Source organism: Pteronotus mesoamericanus, unplaced genomic scaffold, assembly GCF_021234165.1.
Source record: "Pteronotus mesoamericanus isolate MK-2021 breed Mesoamerican mustached bat unplaced genomic scaffold, CSHL_Meso_final scaffold_21, whole genome shotgun sequence".
Taxonomy (NCBI): domain Eukaryota; kingdom Metazoa; phylum Chordata; class Mammalia; order Chiroptera; family Mormoopidae; genus Pteronotus; species Pteronotus mesoamericanus.
Window position 1 is genome coordinate 8,719,993 of NW_026555310.1, and position 17,591 is coordinate 8,737,583.

At 37.6% G+C, this 17,591-nt stretch overlaps 1 protein-coding gene across 1 annotated transcript in view; it reads left to right on the forward strand.

Annotated features, from left to right (window-relative positions):
- The window catches only part of NELL2 (neural EGFL like 2), a 278,812-nt gene that overhangs the window by 133,489 nt on the left and 127,732 nt on the right, over positions 1-17,591 (forward strand). Inside the window, exon 14 of the mRNA XM_054591209.1 lies at positions 905-1,030. Within this exon, the coding sequence (XP_054447184.1) occupies positions 905-1,030 (126 nt within the window). The remainder of the gene's footprint in view (positions 1-904; positions 1,031-17,591) is intronic.

Genomic DNA, 17,591 nt, shown 5'->3' on the forward strand with positions numbered 1-17,591 from the left:
CATCTAATTCCCTTAATAGTACAAATGAGGGCAATGGCACTTGGTGGATTCTTCATGAGGATTTGAGAAGCAGACTTCTGGAAGAGGAATACTTGCCTGGTCAATGCATAAAGGCCTTTAATAAAGAGTATTACATAATGATAAAAATACTTGTAAAATACTTTATGTTCCACGCAGAGAGGTGCTATAAAATGGTTTTATTGTCAAAATTCACATTCTTCCAATTAGTACTAGTGCCTATAATGGCTTAACATTTGTAAGTCTTTATACTCAAAACTTGGTGTGTGAATTACTATAGAAGTTCTTCCATATGATATCTTATTTTACTATTTTACAGCTTCTCATTTATGTCAGGTCTCTACCTTGTAATTTCATCTCTTCAGACACTGGGATTGCTACATCTCTCTTGTATCTCTTAATAAACTACGTGTTATTGGTTTCATATCTATAAGTGAAGTTATTACAGTTCTTGTGCATATTGAATATTTTGTTCACCTCTTGCATGGTCTCACCAAGTGTACAGAATAGCCAGTGAATCAAAAAGTAATATATAATAGGCTCAGTGACTGATGCTTCCAAGACTCTAAGGCAGCCCAATCTGTATTTCCTGATTCAGTTAATTCAGCACAGGTGGATGAATGCACTGAAAATGTCCAACTATATTTAAAATGATGCAAGTTGAAATATACCGATATCTTTGAAAACCCAACAAGAGCTGCTGGAAAAAAAACTTTTATGGTTTCTGTCATTTGAACATCAAATATTCCTATTAAAGATGTTTTGAGTAGTTTTTAAAAATGCCTTTCAATGAGTAACTATTATGCTCTCTCCACCAAAGAAAATTATTGATGAACTCTAAAATATTGGCCACTATTGATCTCTTCGCCCTACCTTTTCTTCACAGACATCGATGAGTGTGCTGAGGGACGCCATTACTGCCGCGAGAATACGATGTGTGTCAATACCCCAGGTTCTTTCATGTGCATCTGTAAAACTGGATACATCAGAATCGATGATTATTCATGTACAGGTAAATAGTGGCTCCTTATGAAACAAAATCTTTCTATGACTTAAATTCACTTTTAAAAGTTTCTAAAAGAAATTCATCTTTTTTTTTCCTTTTTTTTTTTTTTTGCGGGGAGAAGTATGCCATAAATACTCTCTTACAAAAAAAACAAGTCATAAACAATAGCATGTGGTTTTGATTTGGTAGTTATTGTGAATCTGATCTAAGGAAAGGAATACCTGCTTGTTCTTGGATGAGTTGTATACTTCCTGTTAGGAAGGTAAATAAAAACTTAAAAACCAAGTTAATATTATTATACTTTAAAACCCAAACTGTATTTATTCTTGTATGAATTCTATGGCAAACCTAAGAAACAACCTCTAAATAGAAGGTTCCCTTTATATGACAACAGATTTTTTAATAGAGGAATAATAACATAAATAATGTGATATGTTTCAGAAATAGATTCTTGGAGTGCTAAAGCAAATCGAGCTTCTTTATACCTCTGGGCAGTGCACTTGAGTAACTACATCATAGAAATTTTGCTTATGTTCGTTTTATGGAATATCCTATCAGGACCCTTCGGTACCACCCAGAGTCCTGTTCAGGGATATCCTGACTGTTAGTAATATCTTAAGATGATCCTGGGGTAAGACAACCTATCAGCTTCCTATTCTATAGACTCCTACCCATAGAATATGAAAGAAAAAGATGCTGGAAGAATAGCTTGAAGACTATGGGGTTTGAGAAAATGTGGGTGTGAAATAAAATATTACTTTGGTTTCTTTTATTTTTTTAAGTATAAGAAAGATAACAGTGGTATATTTTAGGGGAAAAATGTCACTTTTTACTCTACCTCCAACTTTATAATTTTTATCATAGAGATGTGTAAATAATACTGGGAGGTTTCTAGGGAAAATAAGAATCTATAATAAAAGTGTTACCTTATGCCTTTGTATTGGTGTATCCTTTTCTAAGTATTATAGTGACCGTACTACTTGATATCCTGTTTATCAGTTAGGGCGAAGGGAAGGTCCTGCCTGTAAGTTTAAATGTAGTATTCATATTAAAAAATGATGGAAAAAGAAAATGAGAAATGACTTCTCAATCAATGGGAATAACCAAAGATATTATTAGAGAAGGAAATATATAGAGTTGCCAATTGATTTACAAATTCTTGCTCTTTTTATTTTTTGTCAGTTCATCCTAAACATTTCCACATTATGGGAACAATTGTGCACTTTTCCTTTAAACAAAAAAAATTTAAAGATTTTATTTATTTTTAGAGAGAGGGGAAGGGAGGGAGAGAGGGAAAGAAACATCAATGTGTGGTTGCCTCTCGCATGACCCCTACTAGGGACCTGGCCTGCAACCTAGGCATGTGCCTTGAGCGGGAATTGAACCAGTGACCCTTTGGTTCGCAGGTCAGTGCTCCATCCACTGAGCCACACCAGTCTGGGCCCTTCAGATGAAATTTAATCACACTTAGTGGCAGAGTGTCTTGAAGGAGGGCTATAGAGAGATTTTTCAACATAAAAAGGAATATAAAAGTGTGAGTTTTAATAAATACAGTTTGTTGTAGTATTGGTAATATCAGTAAGTCCAAGTTCCAAGGTAGTGGTTAACAACAATGAAAAAGACTAAGATAAAACTGCTGTCTCCCAGAGAGTGGTATTTCAAGATGTGCTCATTAAAAATGAGTGCCAGCAATTTTCAAGGAGTCTGCTGATTCTTTGGCATAAAAGGCCTAAAAGGCTTTGTACATTTTTGTACTTCTTAGTGATTCTTTTTGTTTTTCTTATATTCTTTAACAATGTTAGCTATTTTAAGTGAGAGAACATGACACATAATTTGGCCCGGTGTTGAATGAGGAGTGTTCCTCTGGAGCAGGGTATTTTCAAGAGGTTCATTTTTATTCAGAGCCAGTCTGTTGGCTGTAAATTCAAGGAACAGTTTAGCTGTCATCCATTACAGAGAATTTCCTGCTTTGGCTTTGCCTCTCCCAGAGCACTTTCCTTCCAGATAAAATCCCACAAATTACTGTTTGTTTTTGACTACTTTGGGGAAAATTTCCCTTAAGATTTCAAAGTGCCTAATGATGTAAATTAAGCATCCCTTTGTAGAAATGCAAAGAAAGACCAAAATTATTTTAAGAGAAGCTGTTCAGGCCATGATTTTTGTGCCTAAGGAACCAGAGCCAAGAGTTTTAAGATCTGGCACGTGATGGACGTATTTCCTTCATGATGCACCAGCGCTCCCCACTAACACCACGACTTTTATGCTTCTACTTAAAGAGAGACTTCCTTGCCCTTAAATTTCCTGTCTACTATGAGTAGGTCTACAAATTTGAGAATTTACGTTCTTACATAAAAGCTGGATATTTTAGGGAATATGAGTGGATTTTATTTTATAGTCCTAAGTCGGATGATTTTTGATAAAACTTTTTAGGTTAGACTACACAGGGTCAGCACATGTTCAGGGTTCCTGTAAAGGAAACGGATGTTTAAATTCTACCACTTTGCATCTTTTTCTCCACACTTTAATATTAGCATCTGTGCAAACACCTTGAAGAAATGACTCCTCCGGTGGAGGTTTGCCTTGTGGCTGAACGCATCTAGGCTGTACCTTTTCATGCTCCTATGAGACCGGAGCAGAACTTCATTTCTATGATAAAGATCGGGATTTATATCCTCTGAATCTGAGTAACTCGCACTCATGTATTTGCAGTAGAAGGCCTTCCAGAATAAATGTCAGGACACCACTGCAGGGCCATTCTTGGAGCTCTTGGCTGAGCTCTTGGAGTCCTGATTTTGTTTTGCCTCTGTGTCCCTGCCCATTTTTCCTATCGAAGAGCCCCTTGTTATAACAACTGACGTGCTCAACCATGTGCCCAGTGGACGCTCCGACTTGCATACCCCGTCTGAAATTAATCATAGACATTCTAATTTAAAGAAGAATCCAAGTGCAATACACTGTACTTTATAGTCATGATCTTTGATCAATAAAAGAAGCCTTTTTTACTTTTATAGCCCTGTAGCTCTGGAGTAGAAATTATGTATGCTGCAAAGTAATTACCTTCCATAGTTGGTAGCATTGCACAGATTTTTATTTCAGTTTTAGATGATTTGAATTATATTTTCCTCATGATTGTAAAATTTGGGAGATGGAAGAATTCTTAAGAATAATCTTGTCCAAACTCCTTAACTTTCACAAATGAGGGGAAACCAAGGCTCAGAGAGATTAATTGTCATAGTTCGTGAGGAGAAATACGAAGGCAGAAGATAAGCCTCCTTATTCTAATCTCTTATATTTGTCATCATTTGTTCAATTTGCAACCCAACAAAAATAACTAAGGGGAAAAGATTTATATTTTATGTGGAAATACATTATTCAATTTATAATGTTCATTAATTAAACTGCCTTTCTTGAAGAGTGTTTCAGTTCATTAGCTTCAACTCCAAGAGAAATGATTACCCCACAGATTTTATAATAATAATCCTAAATCAGCATCAGTACAAGAAATACAAATCACCATTTTCTGGGTCTCTGACTCTATCATATGAGTACAGTTACACTAATGACTCAGTTGTACCATTTGCTCAAATGATACAGCAGTGTATGCTCTCCTAAACTCATTAACATAGTTTCCCTTCCAGTGAAGGTGTATTTTTTTCTTAATTAAACCTTCATAATCTTGCTCCTGCTTACATTTTTTTTTTCTGTTCTCATGGAGGAAAACATGGGTATGCCTACAAGAAAAGGAGAGATAGAGAAAGGGAGAGAGGGAGGGACAGAGAGAGCAAGGGCAGGGGAGAGAAAGAGAGAGCAGGGAGGAAAGAAGGAAAGAAAGGAAGGAAAGACAAAGGGAAGGGGATGGAGGAGAAGGTTCACATGACCCAAGATATTAGAAGCCCATTCTTTGGTATCTGTAAAAAATAATTCTTATGCATAATAAAGTTTGTTGTTAACGTATCTGGGTGAATGGCTTTCTTGGATCACTCACATAAAGATTCATTAAATTTGGCAAATATGTTTGAGTCTTCTTGGGCATCTCTGCTTGGAATTGATCTTGTACAATGAACAAAGAATAAAATACCTCTAGAAAAAAAGATAAAAATCAAGAATTTTAGAATTATCAAAGGATAAAACGTACTGATTTCAGACCTTCCTGAAATATCTCTCTGCTCTGATTGTTACATTTAAAAAACAGTTCTGATTCTTTCTTGTGTTGGTGAGCTTGTCATCTTCCCACTCCTGTGCAGTTCTTTAGTGTAAGGTCAGGAGAACGGGAAAGGTAGACTGGTGGAAGGGGTGGAAAAAGTCTTGCCCAGCTTAGGGAGAAAATAGATTCTTCAAGGCAGTTGTTTTTCAGCAGGGGGGATTTTAGCTTCCCATCTGCCAGTGGGCAGTTGACAATGTTTAGAGAAATTTTTGGTTATCACAACTGCGGGGAAAGGGAATTGCTACTGGCATCTGGTAAGTAGAGGCCATAGATATTGCTACACATCCCATAATTTTATTATTAGACCAGTTACCCTCTTGATAAAACGTCTTATTTTTCTGGGGCCATTTCAACTGGAAGTTTTTCTCTGGTTACTTTCCAATTGAGTCATTAATACACATCCAATACTAGGTAGCTCTTCAAAACAGAGAATTATATGACCCAAGCGATCAATAATGCCAGGGTTGAGAAATTCAGTTTTAGGTTCACCCAATCAAAATTGTAAGCTGTATACTTTCTTTTTAACTTTTCCTTGTTTTTCTTCAATTGTCTTGTAGGCCTCACATAGTGATGTCTTTGCTCACTCCCTTTAGTGCCCAGAGTCCTTTTATTGGCCTTTGGTCTTTCCCTTATTAAAGACCTGCTCTTGGCTTAACCCAAGGGAATGATTCTCCAAGGATAAGACTGCAGGCCTCAACAGAGGTGGCAGAGGGATTTCTGAGGGCCCCTTAAGTCGTCTCTCCCGATGCGGCTCAATGTGCTCTCTGCTGACCCCCCACCGCGGCTGTTGTCCAGAGCCTTCTGAGGCTGGCGTTGGTCCGTGACACATGTCAATGAAGGTCCATAAAGTGTCTAAACTAAGCACAAGGAATTCTACTAGATACTTGATATTTGTTGTTAAAGAGCCTCCTGTGGCGTTCCCCCAAGGAGTTTTACTTCTAAAAGTACTTAACTTTTTATAGCATCGAACACTCCTAGTGCTTACATTTTATGATCTTGTTGTAGTTACTACTTTTGCTCTGACATGGTCAATTCTGATTTTTTTAAATCATTACCACCATCCTTTTTGTCAGGCTTATTTAGAAAGAGTCATGAATTTTATGATGATATTGTTTTCTTTTTTACTGTTGGTTTCCTAGCATTTTGAAAGGTCTTGGATACTATTGTCATGCACAAAGGGTTACCAAGAAAGATTTACCACTCTGCAACTGGAGCAGACATTGTAAGTCAGCTGTAACCCATGTATGCCCTTTCCTCAGATAGCTGTCTCGTGTGTGTTTCTTTAAAGTTTTCTATCAAGTGATGTTAGAGAAAGTAATTTGCTTAACGTATTTAAAGAGATGATACTTTGGAAAGGCAACAATACATTATTCTTGTTTACTCTGCATTCTTCCCGAAAGAATTTAAGTTTAAGCTGGTAATTTATTGTATGGATGGACAACAACTTTATTATCAGATTTTTAAAAATAGCTCTGGATGGATTTATCAAAATTGCAAGTACAGAACGAGACAGATAATTCATTGTGTGTGTACCGTGGTAATTACTGGTGTATAAATAGTACAGGAAGTAAGAATACTGTGGACAATGGAGAGGCTAGGGCGCCTCAAGCAGCACGGTGCAGAGAGAACGATGATGATGGAGGACAGGAACTGAAAGTAAGCATATCAGCTTTTGCCAAAACTCCTAAATAAACAAGGTAATTTTAAAGTTGTAAAATGCCTTGGCAGTTTATCTTTAGTAAAATGCCTAGCAAAGGGAAATCTTTAATAAATGTTACCTACTGTAATTGCTGTTTTTACTGTTATGATCAGTCAAGCTCTCCTCTTGAGGAAATGTCTTATTTTCTCAGGATCTTTTCAACTGGGCACTTTCCTTTGGTTGTTTTCCAACTGAGTTATTATTTTTGGTAAAGTGGATAGCTTTGCTGGAGCAATGGATTCAATATGCCATTGTTTATTCAACCGTACTTATTATATACTGTGAATAGGGGTTTAAAAAAGAAGGAGAACGCTTGGTGTAATTGAGTAGTACTTTCTTTGGAAGCTGGAAAAAATCCTTCCCAAGGAGGATTTTCCTTGGGACCTAGGAGGCTCCTGTTGTTCTTGGGAATGAATGTTAGACTGTGATTCCCTGGGGCAAGATAGATGCAGCCAAGGCCCTACCCTGGATACTAATCTGCCCAGAGTGGAGAATATGAGCTGTAAAGAATGAGTCTGGTCAGTGCTAAGCAGGGCAGATTTTGTAAGCCCGGCTGCTTCTATGTGGATTTCCTTTCTAAAGAACCACAGTCAGCAACCAGACAATCTTACCATCTGGACACTAGTTGCCATGACTATTGGGAAAGACTAATGCATTTTGATGAACAACCGTTCCACATTTTCTTCTTGTGGAGTCAGCATTGCAAAATGTGATGCAATTGTGGTGAATTTCATAAAGCATGACAATCAGACAACTTTAAAATTTAATATATGGTCTCTAATGCTAATAAATGCCTCATCCATCTCCTGTAGTTCACTATATACTATTACACTGGGTAGTTATTATTGAGTAATTTGAACATATAACATGGTTACGAAAAGCAAATTAAAATAGCAAGTCCCAGGACTCAAAGAATCATAATGAAAAGCTATTTTTAAACAAACATAATCAGGAAAGCATCTTCAGACAAATGTGTACTATAGTTATCAGAAAGGGTTAATGTTTAGAGAACCTCAGGCCCCATTTGGAAAGCTTACAGAGAACAGTAGTGAGATGTGTCTGCTCAGTTAGTGAGGAGGCCAAGGCAACGTGCTTATCTCTTTTCTGAAACACATATGTGCACGCATACAATTAGCAGCCAGCTCAAAATGAAACGGGCTCAAAGGCTCAGGGAACAGACTTGCCTTTCTAAAGATGAAAAGCTTGGAAAGAAGTCTGTGCTATCTAAATCTGTCAGCTTCGATGTAGCCGTTTCCAGGCTTGTCGGAGCCTTTATGCAGCATCACAACGCAGCCGTTGTATCCATGTATGACCTCCAGCCAGCCATGGTTTGATCATTGGAGCACCCAGTGGCATGTGTCCACACCGGCCCTCCTCTGCGCAAGCTCACCTGAGCATTGAGATGGTGGCAGCTGCCTCATTAGCCAGCCTCACCTGCCTTGGTTTGGTTAGTCAGTAAACCCAAATTCATCTTTGTCTTAAATGGCTGTATGATTTGAGTTTTAGTTTGAGATTTTTATATGAAAAGTGCCTATCTGAAAACCCACATAGGGGAATAAAAAGATTCTGCATGGCAGGAGAATAATAACAGCGGTGTCTTAGCAACAGACAGCTATGGAGGGTGGGATTGTGGAAGTGGAGGTTCAGCAGATGCCTTTCATTTCCTCCCTTGGTTGTTGGTGTTGACCTGTTAGCCAGAATGAAAGTTTGACCTTCCTGCGCCTCTTTGTTGGAGTGCCCCATGGAACCGAGGTCATCTTCTGGTTCTGCTGCTGAGCTAATCTTGCAATGGGTGTGTGACCTCCTTATGATATTGCCTGTTTCAGTGCTGCCCTTCCCCCTGAACACAGTCCAGGGTGCCTCTGCAGTGTCACATTCAGGCTATGGGTTTGGGCTCTGAGGGTGAGTGTCTTCTCTCAAACCTGGAGCCTTGTCTCTGCCATGTGCTCTGGGGCGAGGCAGAGCCACACTGATTGCTGGCATTTCTTCATATATCTTCTGTTACCATATAAGAGGCTTTCTTTTGCTTCAATGAAGTTATTTTATCAAAGGGAATAACATTGTATTAGTTATCTGCTGCTACATAACAAATAACCCCAATGTTTAGCAGCTTAAAAAAACACACATTTATTGTGTCCATGGGTCAGGAATGTGGGCACGGAACGGCTGAGTCCCCTTGGCTTCAGAGTCTCCCATAAGGCAGCATTCAGAGTGTCCTCAGGAGCTGGGGAGGGGTTTTTTTCCAAGCTTACCTATATTGTTATTGGCAGATTATATTCCTCATTGGCTGTTGACATAGGGCCTTTTGAACAAGACAGCTTGCTTCATAAAAGCTAATAAGAGAGAGCACCTGCTAGCAAGATGGAAATCCCCATCTTTGGTAACCTAAGCACAGAAGGGACATCCTGTTACCTTTCTGTTAGTGTACTGGTGATAAGCAAATCACTAGGTCCAGCCCATACTAAAGGGAGGGAATTATACAAAGGCATGGATATCAGAAGGCAGAGGTCACTGGTACCATCTTAAATACTGTCTGCTACAGATGTTGAATATTACATACAGTTATCCAAACTAACCCACTTCAGCTAAGTACTGAAAAAGAGCACCAGGTTAGAGGATAAGAGTCAAGAGGAAGTAGTAAAAATGTGTTGTGTAAGAACTGTGCATGAGCGGATGTAAAAAAACTGGGGAGATGTCACACATTTCTTTTACTTTTCTTTATACCAGAGCTTTGATATGGATGCATGGTAGTGTTACTGTCCAATTTAATAGATGGAGATAGTGGAAATGAATCATTACAGCACAATGTGGCACATTCTGTAGCAAAGAAATATGCAGAGAGCTGTGGGAAGCCCAGAAGAGTCAGTGAGTAAGCTGGTTCAAACCTGGATATAGGGAGGCATCACCAAGTGACATTTAAATTGAGGGGTTTAAGGATGAACAGGCATTTCAGAAGACAAATAAGTGAGAGGAGACATTTCAGGAAGAAGGAAGAGTAGGTACAAAAGTATAGGTTATTTTATAATAGCAAGTTCAGTGCGACTGGAATTGTAAGAGAGAAAGCCAGAAAATTCTATAGAAAATTCAAAGACATGTTTTATGATTTCTGAAACATTTCTCTCAGGCTGTGCATATTCTAATTGAGATGTGCATGTTGAAATGATATTGCTTCATTTTGTTTTTGTTTCATGTTATCTTTCTTTTGTGCCAGAAAGTTGTTTATTAAATAGATATGTCTAACAATGATGACATTTAATCAAAGTGATACGCTATTTCATTTCAAAGAAAACAGAATGCTCTTCCAGTGTTCTTAGAACTCCATGAGAGCAAATTTTCAGTGTGGCCTAATGAGAGCTGATTTGAGAATTTTTTTTTTTTTTACAATGAAATTATAAACATTAAGGTAGTACCTGATGCACTTTTATACAATAGATTTGCATATGCATGCCCATTAAATGTTATGACATGCAAGAACAGCAAGCAACCACAACAAGGTAGAAAATAGCTAAGAGGTCCATGGGGCCACTTTCTTGAGTCAGTCCAAATCAAATTCTAATCTTCTCCATGGACCCCTCTTCTCCATGAATATTTTGTGGCATTTTAGCTTACGAGCCCTAGCTTATTCAGGCTTTTTTTGTATTTGAGTCTTGTTCTGCTAATTACTAGCTGTTATCTTGAGCAATTTTCCTAACTTGTTAGCCTCAGTTTCTTCATCTTTAAAATGGACTGATATTGCATACTATGTTGTTCTTAGAACTCAATGAGAGGAGGCAGGCAGAGTGAACAGCATGACAATTGGAACATAAGCACTAGAAATAGTTGTTGTTATCGTTCCCATTTGTGGTTAGCAGAATAAAGGCCCTCCAAAGAGGCCCACATCCTAATCCCTGAACCCATGAATGTGTTACCTTACAAGGCAAATCTGGTTAAGGTTAAAGACATTGAAATGAAGATATTGTCCCTGATTTCCCAAGTGGGCTCAATCTAACCACATGGATCCCTAAAAGAGAAGAAACTTCTTGACTTTTGTCACAGTGAGATTGACTGTGGAAAAATGGTCAGAGAGGCAACATTCGTTAAACAGCCTCTAGAAGCTGGACGAGGCAAGAAAACAGCCTTCAGAAAGGAATGCAGCTCTGTGGACATCATGCTTTTAACCTGGTAGACCTATGTCAGACCAGTGGCCTTTAGAACTGTAAGATAATGAATTTATGTTGATTCAAACCACTGAGTTTAGAGCAGCAATTTTCAACATTTTACATTTCATGGCCCACATAAACTAATGACTAAAATTCTACAGCACACCAAAAATATGTATGACAATAGAATAAATTTAATTTTGATTGGTTAAAAAAATACTAGTAATTACCTTCCCTTTTTGTTCCAAAGTGACTTTTTAAGAAATCACGTGCCTGTACTTTGTATATAAGAATATCTGGTACCAAGAATTAACCAATCCAGTGCAACCTTGTTATGTGATGTGACCAATAAGATGCCACTCTATTATATGACGTCTGTATTTATGGTTCAAGACAGGGCATTCACACCAGATGGCTATTGTTGTGTTGGCTGTTACCATTTTTTTATTTGACAATCTAAGGGAAAAGAGATCAATGCCCCTGACTAAATAGTCAAGATTGCATGTTTTAAAAATTCTTGCAGCACACTGGTTAAAAATCACTTATTTAGAGTAATTTGTTATGACAATAGAAAACTAATACACTATTATTAGCTAACATTGTTGAATTGTCCAAAACTTTATTTAAAGGGAAATGATTCCCAGTTCTCATCTATTTTGTAATTATTAGAAGCAACAATTCAATTCTAATAATTCTGGAGCAAGTCTACTGTTTGTGGAGAAAGTTGCAGAGACAGTTTGTTCTGGAGGGAGTGGTTCGTATTAATGCCTCACTTTAGTGACTGAGTTGTGTTTTTCATATTTGGTTTTGGTAATAATTTAGGTGTGCTTACTATTTTTAATATTTTCCTAGCCTGCTTCTGGTAAACCCAAAAAACACACAGTGAACACAGAAATAGGCTATACATTTACCCAAAACATAGTAAATCAAATGTTTATTTAGTACATTTGTCATCTGCATTATTTTTAAAGATTCTGAAATTAATAATATGAAGGAAGCTGGCAGGCAGTAATTTTGAAAGCACTATTAAAAAGTTCATTTGTAAACTTAGGTGGGTTATTGGGAATTGCAGTTGCCATAGATCTTTGGAATGGAATGCAAGGTTGTTCAGAATGACCTTTTAATTCAGGAAGGCTCCGTGCTAGCAAAGACTATATCGACATCACAAATTAGTGACCTGTAAACTATAATTGTCTCTTTGTGGTGATACATTTGATTTTCGGGACATCGTAATGATCTTGCATTTAAACAGTCAAAAGATTTCATTGTGAAAATCTGGATTTCACTGTTACTTCTGGATCTGCAATGCTATATTCCAACTATTAAATGCAGATGGTAGTTGCAGCTCTCTTAGGACAAGAGGACTTCTCCAGGTCCCCGGTCCTCCTCTCCCAGTTCCTGAGACTCAGCAATTCTGGGAAGAAAACCCTGAGCACCAGATCTTTATAGCCCATCCACTTCACCCATTTACTTTATCTGACCCATGAATTGGAGTATTTTTAGTTTGTAATCTATGATTTATAGTATTAAAGTGATCATAAATATGGTCATCTTAAGCCATTGAGATTTTAGTATAGAAATAATGTCAAAAGTTGGGCTTTTTATGAGTCATGTACCTACTAAATTCGTAACTCACATTGACATAAACCCCAGTAGAACCATCAGACACTTCAATAAATTTTGAATTCATCTGTATCAGTTTTCCTTGTGAAATTAAATGATAATAACCTTAAACAGTTAAGTCACAAACAGACTATATATGCTTTTATAATGTAGTGTCAGTTGGACAATTTTAAAATCTCCTAAAAATTTATATCATTACAAAGTTTATAGCAGAGGGAATTATTTAGACCAAAGAACACATAAAGTTGGTTGATAAACTAGGGAAGGGTCCATGGAAGTGAAATTATTGAATATTGGATGCTGTTTTGTTTTCTAAAGGCCAGTCTCTTCTTTGATAGATGTAATATTTTTCAGAAGGGGATAGCAGTAAAAGGCTTGTAGGAAGATGACAAGATATTACATAGCATGTGGTCATCAAGAGAATGTACTGCCTAGATACAGTCTGCAGGATTTCACTGAGTTAATCAGTGAAGCAGGGTATGGCACTGTTTGCAAGTCCTTAGCCAGAGGAGCTGGTCCTGGGGCTGTAGATTTTAGCTTAGATGATGTTGTTGGTGCTTTTGATTTTATTTGGCATCTCTTTGTACACATTACAATTAGTGGTAATACCTGTCCTTTTGCGGTAAATCTTGTTATGAATAGGAATTTATTTTGCTCATTTCTGACTTTGCAGCATTTAAAAAGAACAAACTTTAATGGTATGTTTTAAAATGTTTTCTTCAGGTGTAATGAGCTTTCCACAAGTCATCTGCTTTGCTACATATATTGCATATGGAAATTTTACATGCCAAGAGATGAAATCTTATATACTGAAGGTGTTGGGTAGAGTACAAAGGATCTGGTTAGAATCCTGACTGGCAAATGATGTCAACAGGGTGACGGAATAGGAGGTTCAGTCCCGCAGGCCTGCTTTGATACACCAATTTTGACAACCACCCACAAATGAGAGTACCTTTTGGTAGCCCAGGAGTGCACCTAGGAGGTTTTGAACCCCACTCAAGCAAAAAGTCTGAGAATAGATGCATTGAAGAGAGTAAGAAGGACAGTTTCGCCTTACCAATGTCACCCCTCCTCCAAAGTGGCACAGCTCAGTACATAGAGGGACCCCCATTGGCCTGCAGATTCTCCCATGAGGAAAAGTGAGAGTGAAAGTGTAGAGTTTTTCTATGTAATTAAATTAAGTTGTTATCAACTTAAAATAGACTGTTATACGATGTTCTATGGAAGCCACATAGTAATCACAAAGAAAAACATGTTTTATATGAATAAAAGATAAAGAAATCAAAGCATAACACTACCAAAAAAAGTCATATCACAAAGAAAGCAAGAAAGGAAGAATTACAAAACAAACAGTGAGAAAATTAACAAAATGGCCATTGTGAGTCCTTACTTCTCAATTTCTTTTCCTTTGGGTATTGTGTAGATGCAGAGCAAGCTGTCTGTTCTCTTTGCAGAGCCGTGTGGTGCCTTTGGATGCAGGAGTTTGCTTTTAATGATTTTTTTAAAAAGATTTTTTTTATTTATTTATTTTTAGAGAGAGGGGAAGGGAGGGAGAGAGGGGGAGAAACATCAATGTGTGGTTGCCTCTCATGTGCCCTCTTCTGGGGGACCTGGCCCACAACCCAGGCATGTGCCCTGTCTGGGAATTGAACCGGTGACCCTTTGGTTCACTGAGTCACACCAGCCAGGGCTGCTTTTAATGATTTTTGAAAGACTAAATTCTTCAATCAAAAGTGATAGAGTGGCTGAATGGATAAGAAAAACTCATACAAATATAGGCTACCTACAGGTGACTCACTTTAGCTTTAAAAACACACATGGACTAAGAGCAAAAGGATTGGAAAGAGATATTTTATATAAATTATAACCAAAATAGAGCAGGAGTGGCTATATTTATATGAGACAAAATAGACGTTAAGTCAAAAACTCTCACAAGAGACAAAAAAAATCATTAAATAATGATAAAGAAGCTAATTCCTCAATAGTATACAACAAGTGTAAATACATATGTACCCAACATCAGAGCACCTAAGTACCTAAAGTAATTATTAACAAAACTGAAGGGATAAATATATAGCAACACAATAATAGAAGGGAACTTCAACACCATACTTTGAACAATGGATAGACAATCCAGTCACAAAATCAATAAGAAGAACAGCTGACTTCAACAACACTTCTGTATCAAATAGACCATATAAGCTGACAGCCTGACACCGGCTGCTGATGGCAGATCGTTCTCCAGGATCGTGCAAGAGTGACAGTCACTTTGGAACAGCTGTGGGAAGGTTCTCCAGGACCATCATCGAGGAAAGACACACCTTGGGGTTGCAAAACAGCATGTCAACCCAGAGAAAGGCCTTGATGGGGGAAAATGATTCTTAAATATAGGCATTATAAGTCAGGTTGATTCTTGATTAGCAGGGCCAATCCCACCCAATGTGGCATTTCATCAGGAGGCATGATGAAATGATGCCAGAGCAGGTCCCTATCAAGTGACCTGGTCCCAAAGGTCTTCTGACTCCCATTTATGGGATCCAAAGGGTTGGCAAAACATTCGTTCTTCGGAGTGGAGAATGCTCCATGTCTCTTCTAGGGTCTCTAACAGTGAAAGCAAATGGAGTGTCAGATATCCACAATTACTTGCAAATAATCCCAATAGCTACAATATGAAATTTGTAGATTTCCATATGAAATTTTCGCTGGATTGCCCTTTTTAAAAATCAGAGCCTGCTTTAGTTCATTCACCTTTTTTCTGTTTGCATATTCTAGGGTTGTTGTCAGCCTGCCTTCATTGCCATCTTGGCTGTGTCCTTAGAGTTTGATAATGGGTTCCCTTGGGGGTAGAACTCATTAGAATATTTATCCTTGAAAACAGCACAGTTGTCATCCCCTTGGGTATATCTGTCTCTTTGGTCATATCTTGAAATATGTTTGTTGCCTCATTGAGAGCTCCTTGTCAGTCCTCTACCCAGATCTTCCTTCTCCATTTGACCTCTGGTTCTTCCTCCTGTATCTTTCCTACTCTAAAAGTAAGGATTCTCCACTGCTTTGTCCAGACTTGTTTCTTTATCTCATAGCTATCTCTTTTCTCTCTCCTCTTGCCTCATTATTTTTGACTTCAACTTTGTCAACAGCTTTATCATCCTATCCAGTGTAATCATTTCCCTAGAAACTAGACTTCTCAATGCCCACAGAATAGTACTCACACAGCTTAGTAGAGCAGTCTGTCTTTCTGACTTCATGACCAACTTCATGCATCTACAAATAACAGACTTCTCATGCTTTGCAAAACTATTATAGTAGAACTTGATAAAGTACTACAATGTAATGCAAAACTTGATGAGGTATCACACTATGATACAAATATACAGTAATTGGCTCCAGCTCCCACTCTCAAACCGGGAGAAAAAAAGGTCCTAGCTTTTTGGAGGGGGGCCTTGGGGAAAAGGGAAGTAGGAAGTAAGTGAATCTTGACCCATCTCATCTGAGGCTTTAGTAATTCAATTCAAAGCATATTTAACTTTGTAAGGATTTAAGAGAGAGCAAGCCCTGAAACCTTCTAGTGGAAGAAGACTCCAGTGTTCCCAACATGTATCTCTCTCAATGTCTAGCTTTCCTGTCTGCATCACAATGGGGTTACATCCAAACGTAGTGACTGTGCAGCTGACCCTGCTGCTCCTTTCTAGTTCATCAAGGAAACTGAACAGCTCTACTGCCTAAAACAGGAGCAGCAGCTCCTGCCCCTCCCCTTCAAACGACACAATGCACCACGCAAGAACTGGACAACCAGCTAAAAATAGTGTTTCTCATTAACCTCATAACATTGTCACTTTTATTTTACTTGATTAGAATTTTAGACCCCCATTATCGCATTGTGGCAGGTATTATTATACCATTTTCTGCAAATATCTTTGCTGCTGTGGTTCTTACTGGCTTAGACAACTTTCTTTACCTTTTTCTTTATTTATTGAAATGTTACTCACTTTCTATGGCCTAGTAAATATGGTGTCACCTGTATAAAGTTATTTTGAGTCTTCTCATTAAAAAGCATGAGTTAATTTAGTAGTTAATGGCATGAAGCTCAAGTTACTTTAGTGCTCACCTTCCTAGTCACAGTATGACATTTTCAAGATTTCGTTCTCTGTGTTTCTATAGATCTTAAGTTGGTTTTGTATTAATAGTTAGTTGTTTATACATTTGTCTTCCCCATTAAATTATATGTTATTTTAAGAGCCTTTATGATTTTTTTCATTTTCACTCCCAGAGATTAAAATGGGATAAATTTTATAAATATTTCTTGAATTAATTTTTTAAAGTTGGTATCCTATCTCTATTAGAATGAGAGCAAACAAGTGATTGGCCAAGGAATCCATATGATCAATGCATTTTTGTGTTTTTTGTAGTTTTATCAACAGAATTCAAGAATAGGTCTTAAAACTGGACAATATTCATATGGAATGTATAGCTATTATCTTGTAAATGCTTCTCATGTGCTAGATATTTAGTTAACATGACTCCATGATGCAGATAGCTCTGCTACATAGATGAGAAACCTACTTCTAAGTGAGGCTGAGTAACTTGCTGAAGTTCTCAGTTATTATAAGTGGAGAAACACTTTTCAAATAAGAATAAGAAAGAACATTGGGCTAATCTCTTCTTCCATCATTTTAAGGAAGATAGAGTAGAATTATGTGGGCAAAACATGTAGTTGTGGCATTAGACTGTCTCCACATCTCACCATCCTCAAGTTCATGTCCATTAGCTTATATTTCGGTCCCAGGTAGAATTGTGGGGGACCCTGCTACCTACTGCTTGGCATTTCCCTCCATGCTTTAGGTTTCCTAGTAGCCTAAGTATTTTTAAAAGTATAGATAAGCTGTTTTTTTTTAATTTTGCAAA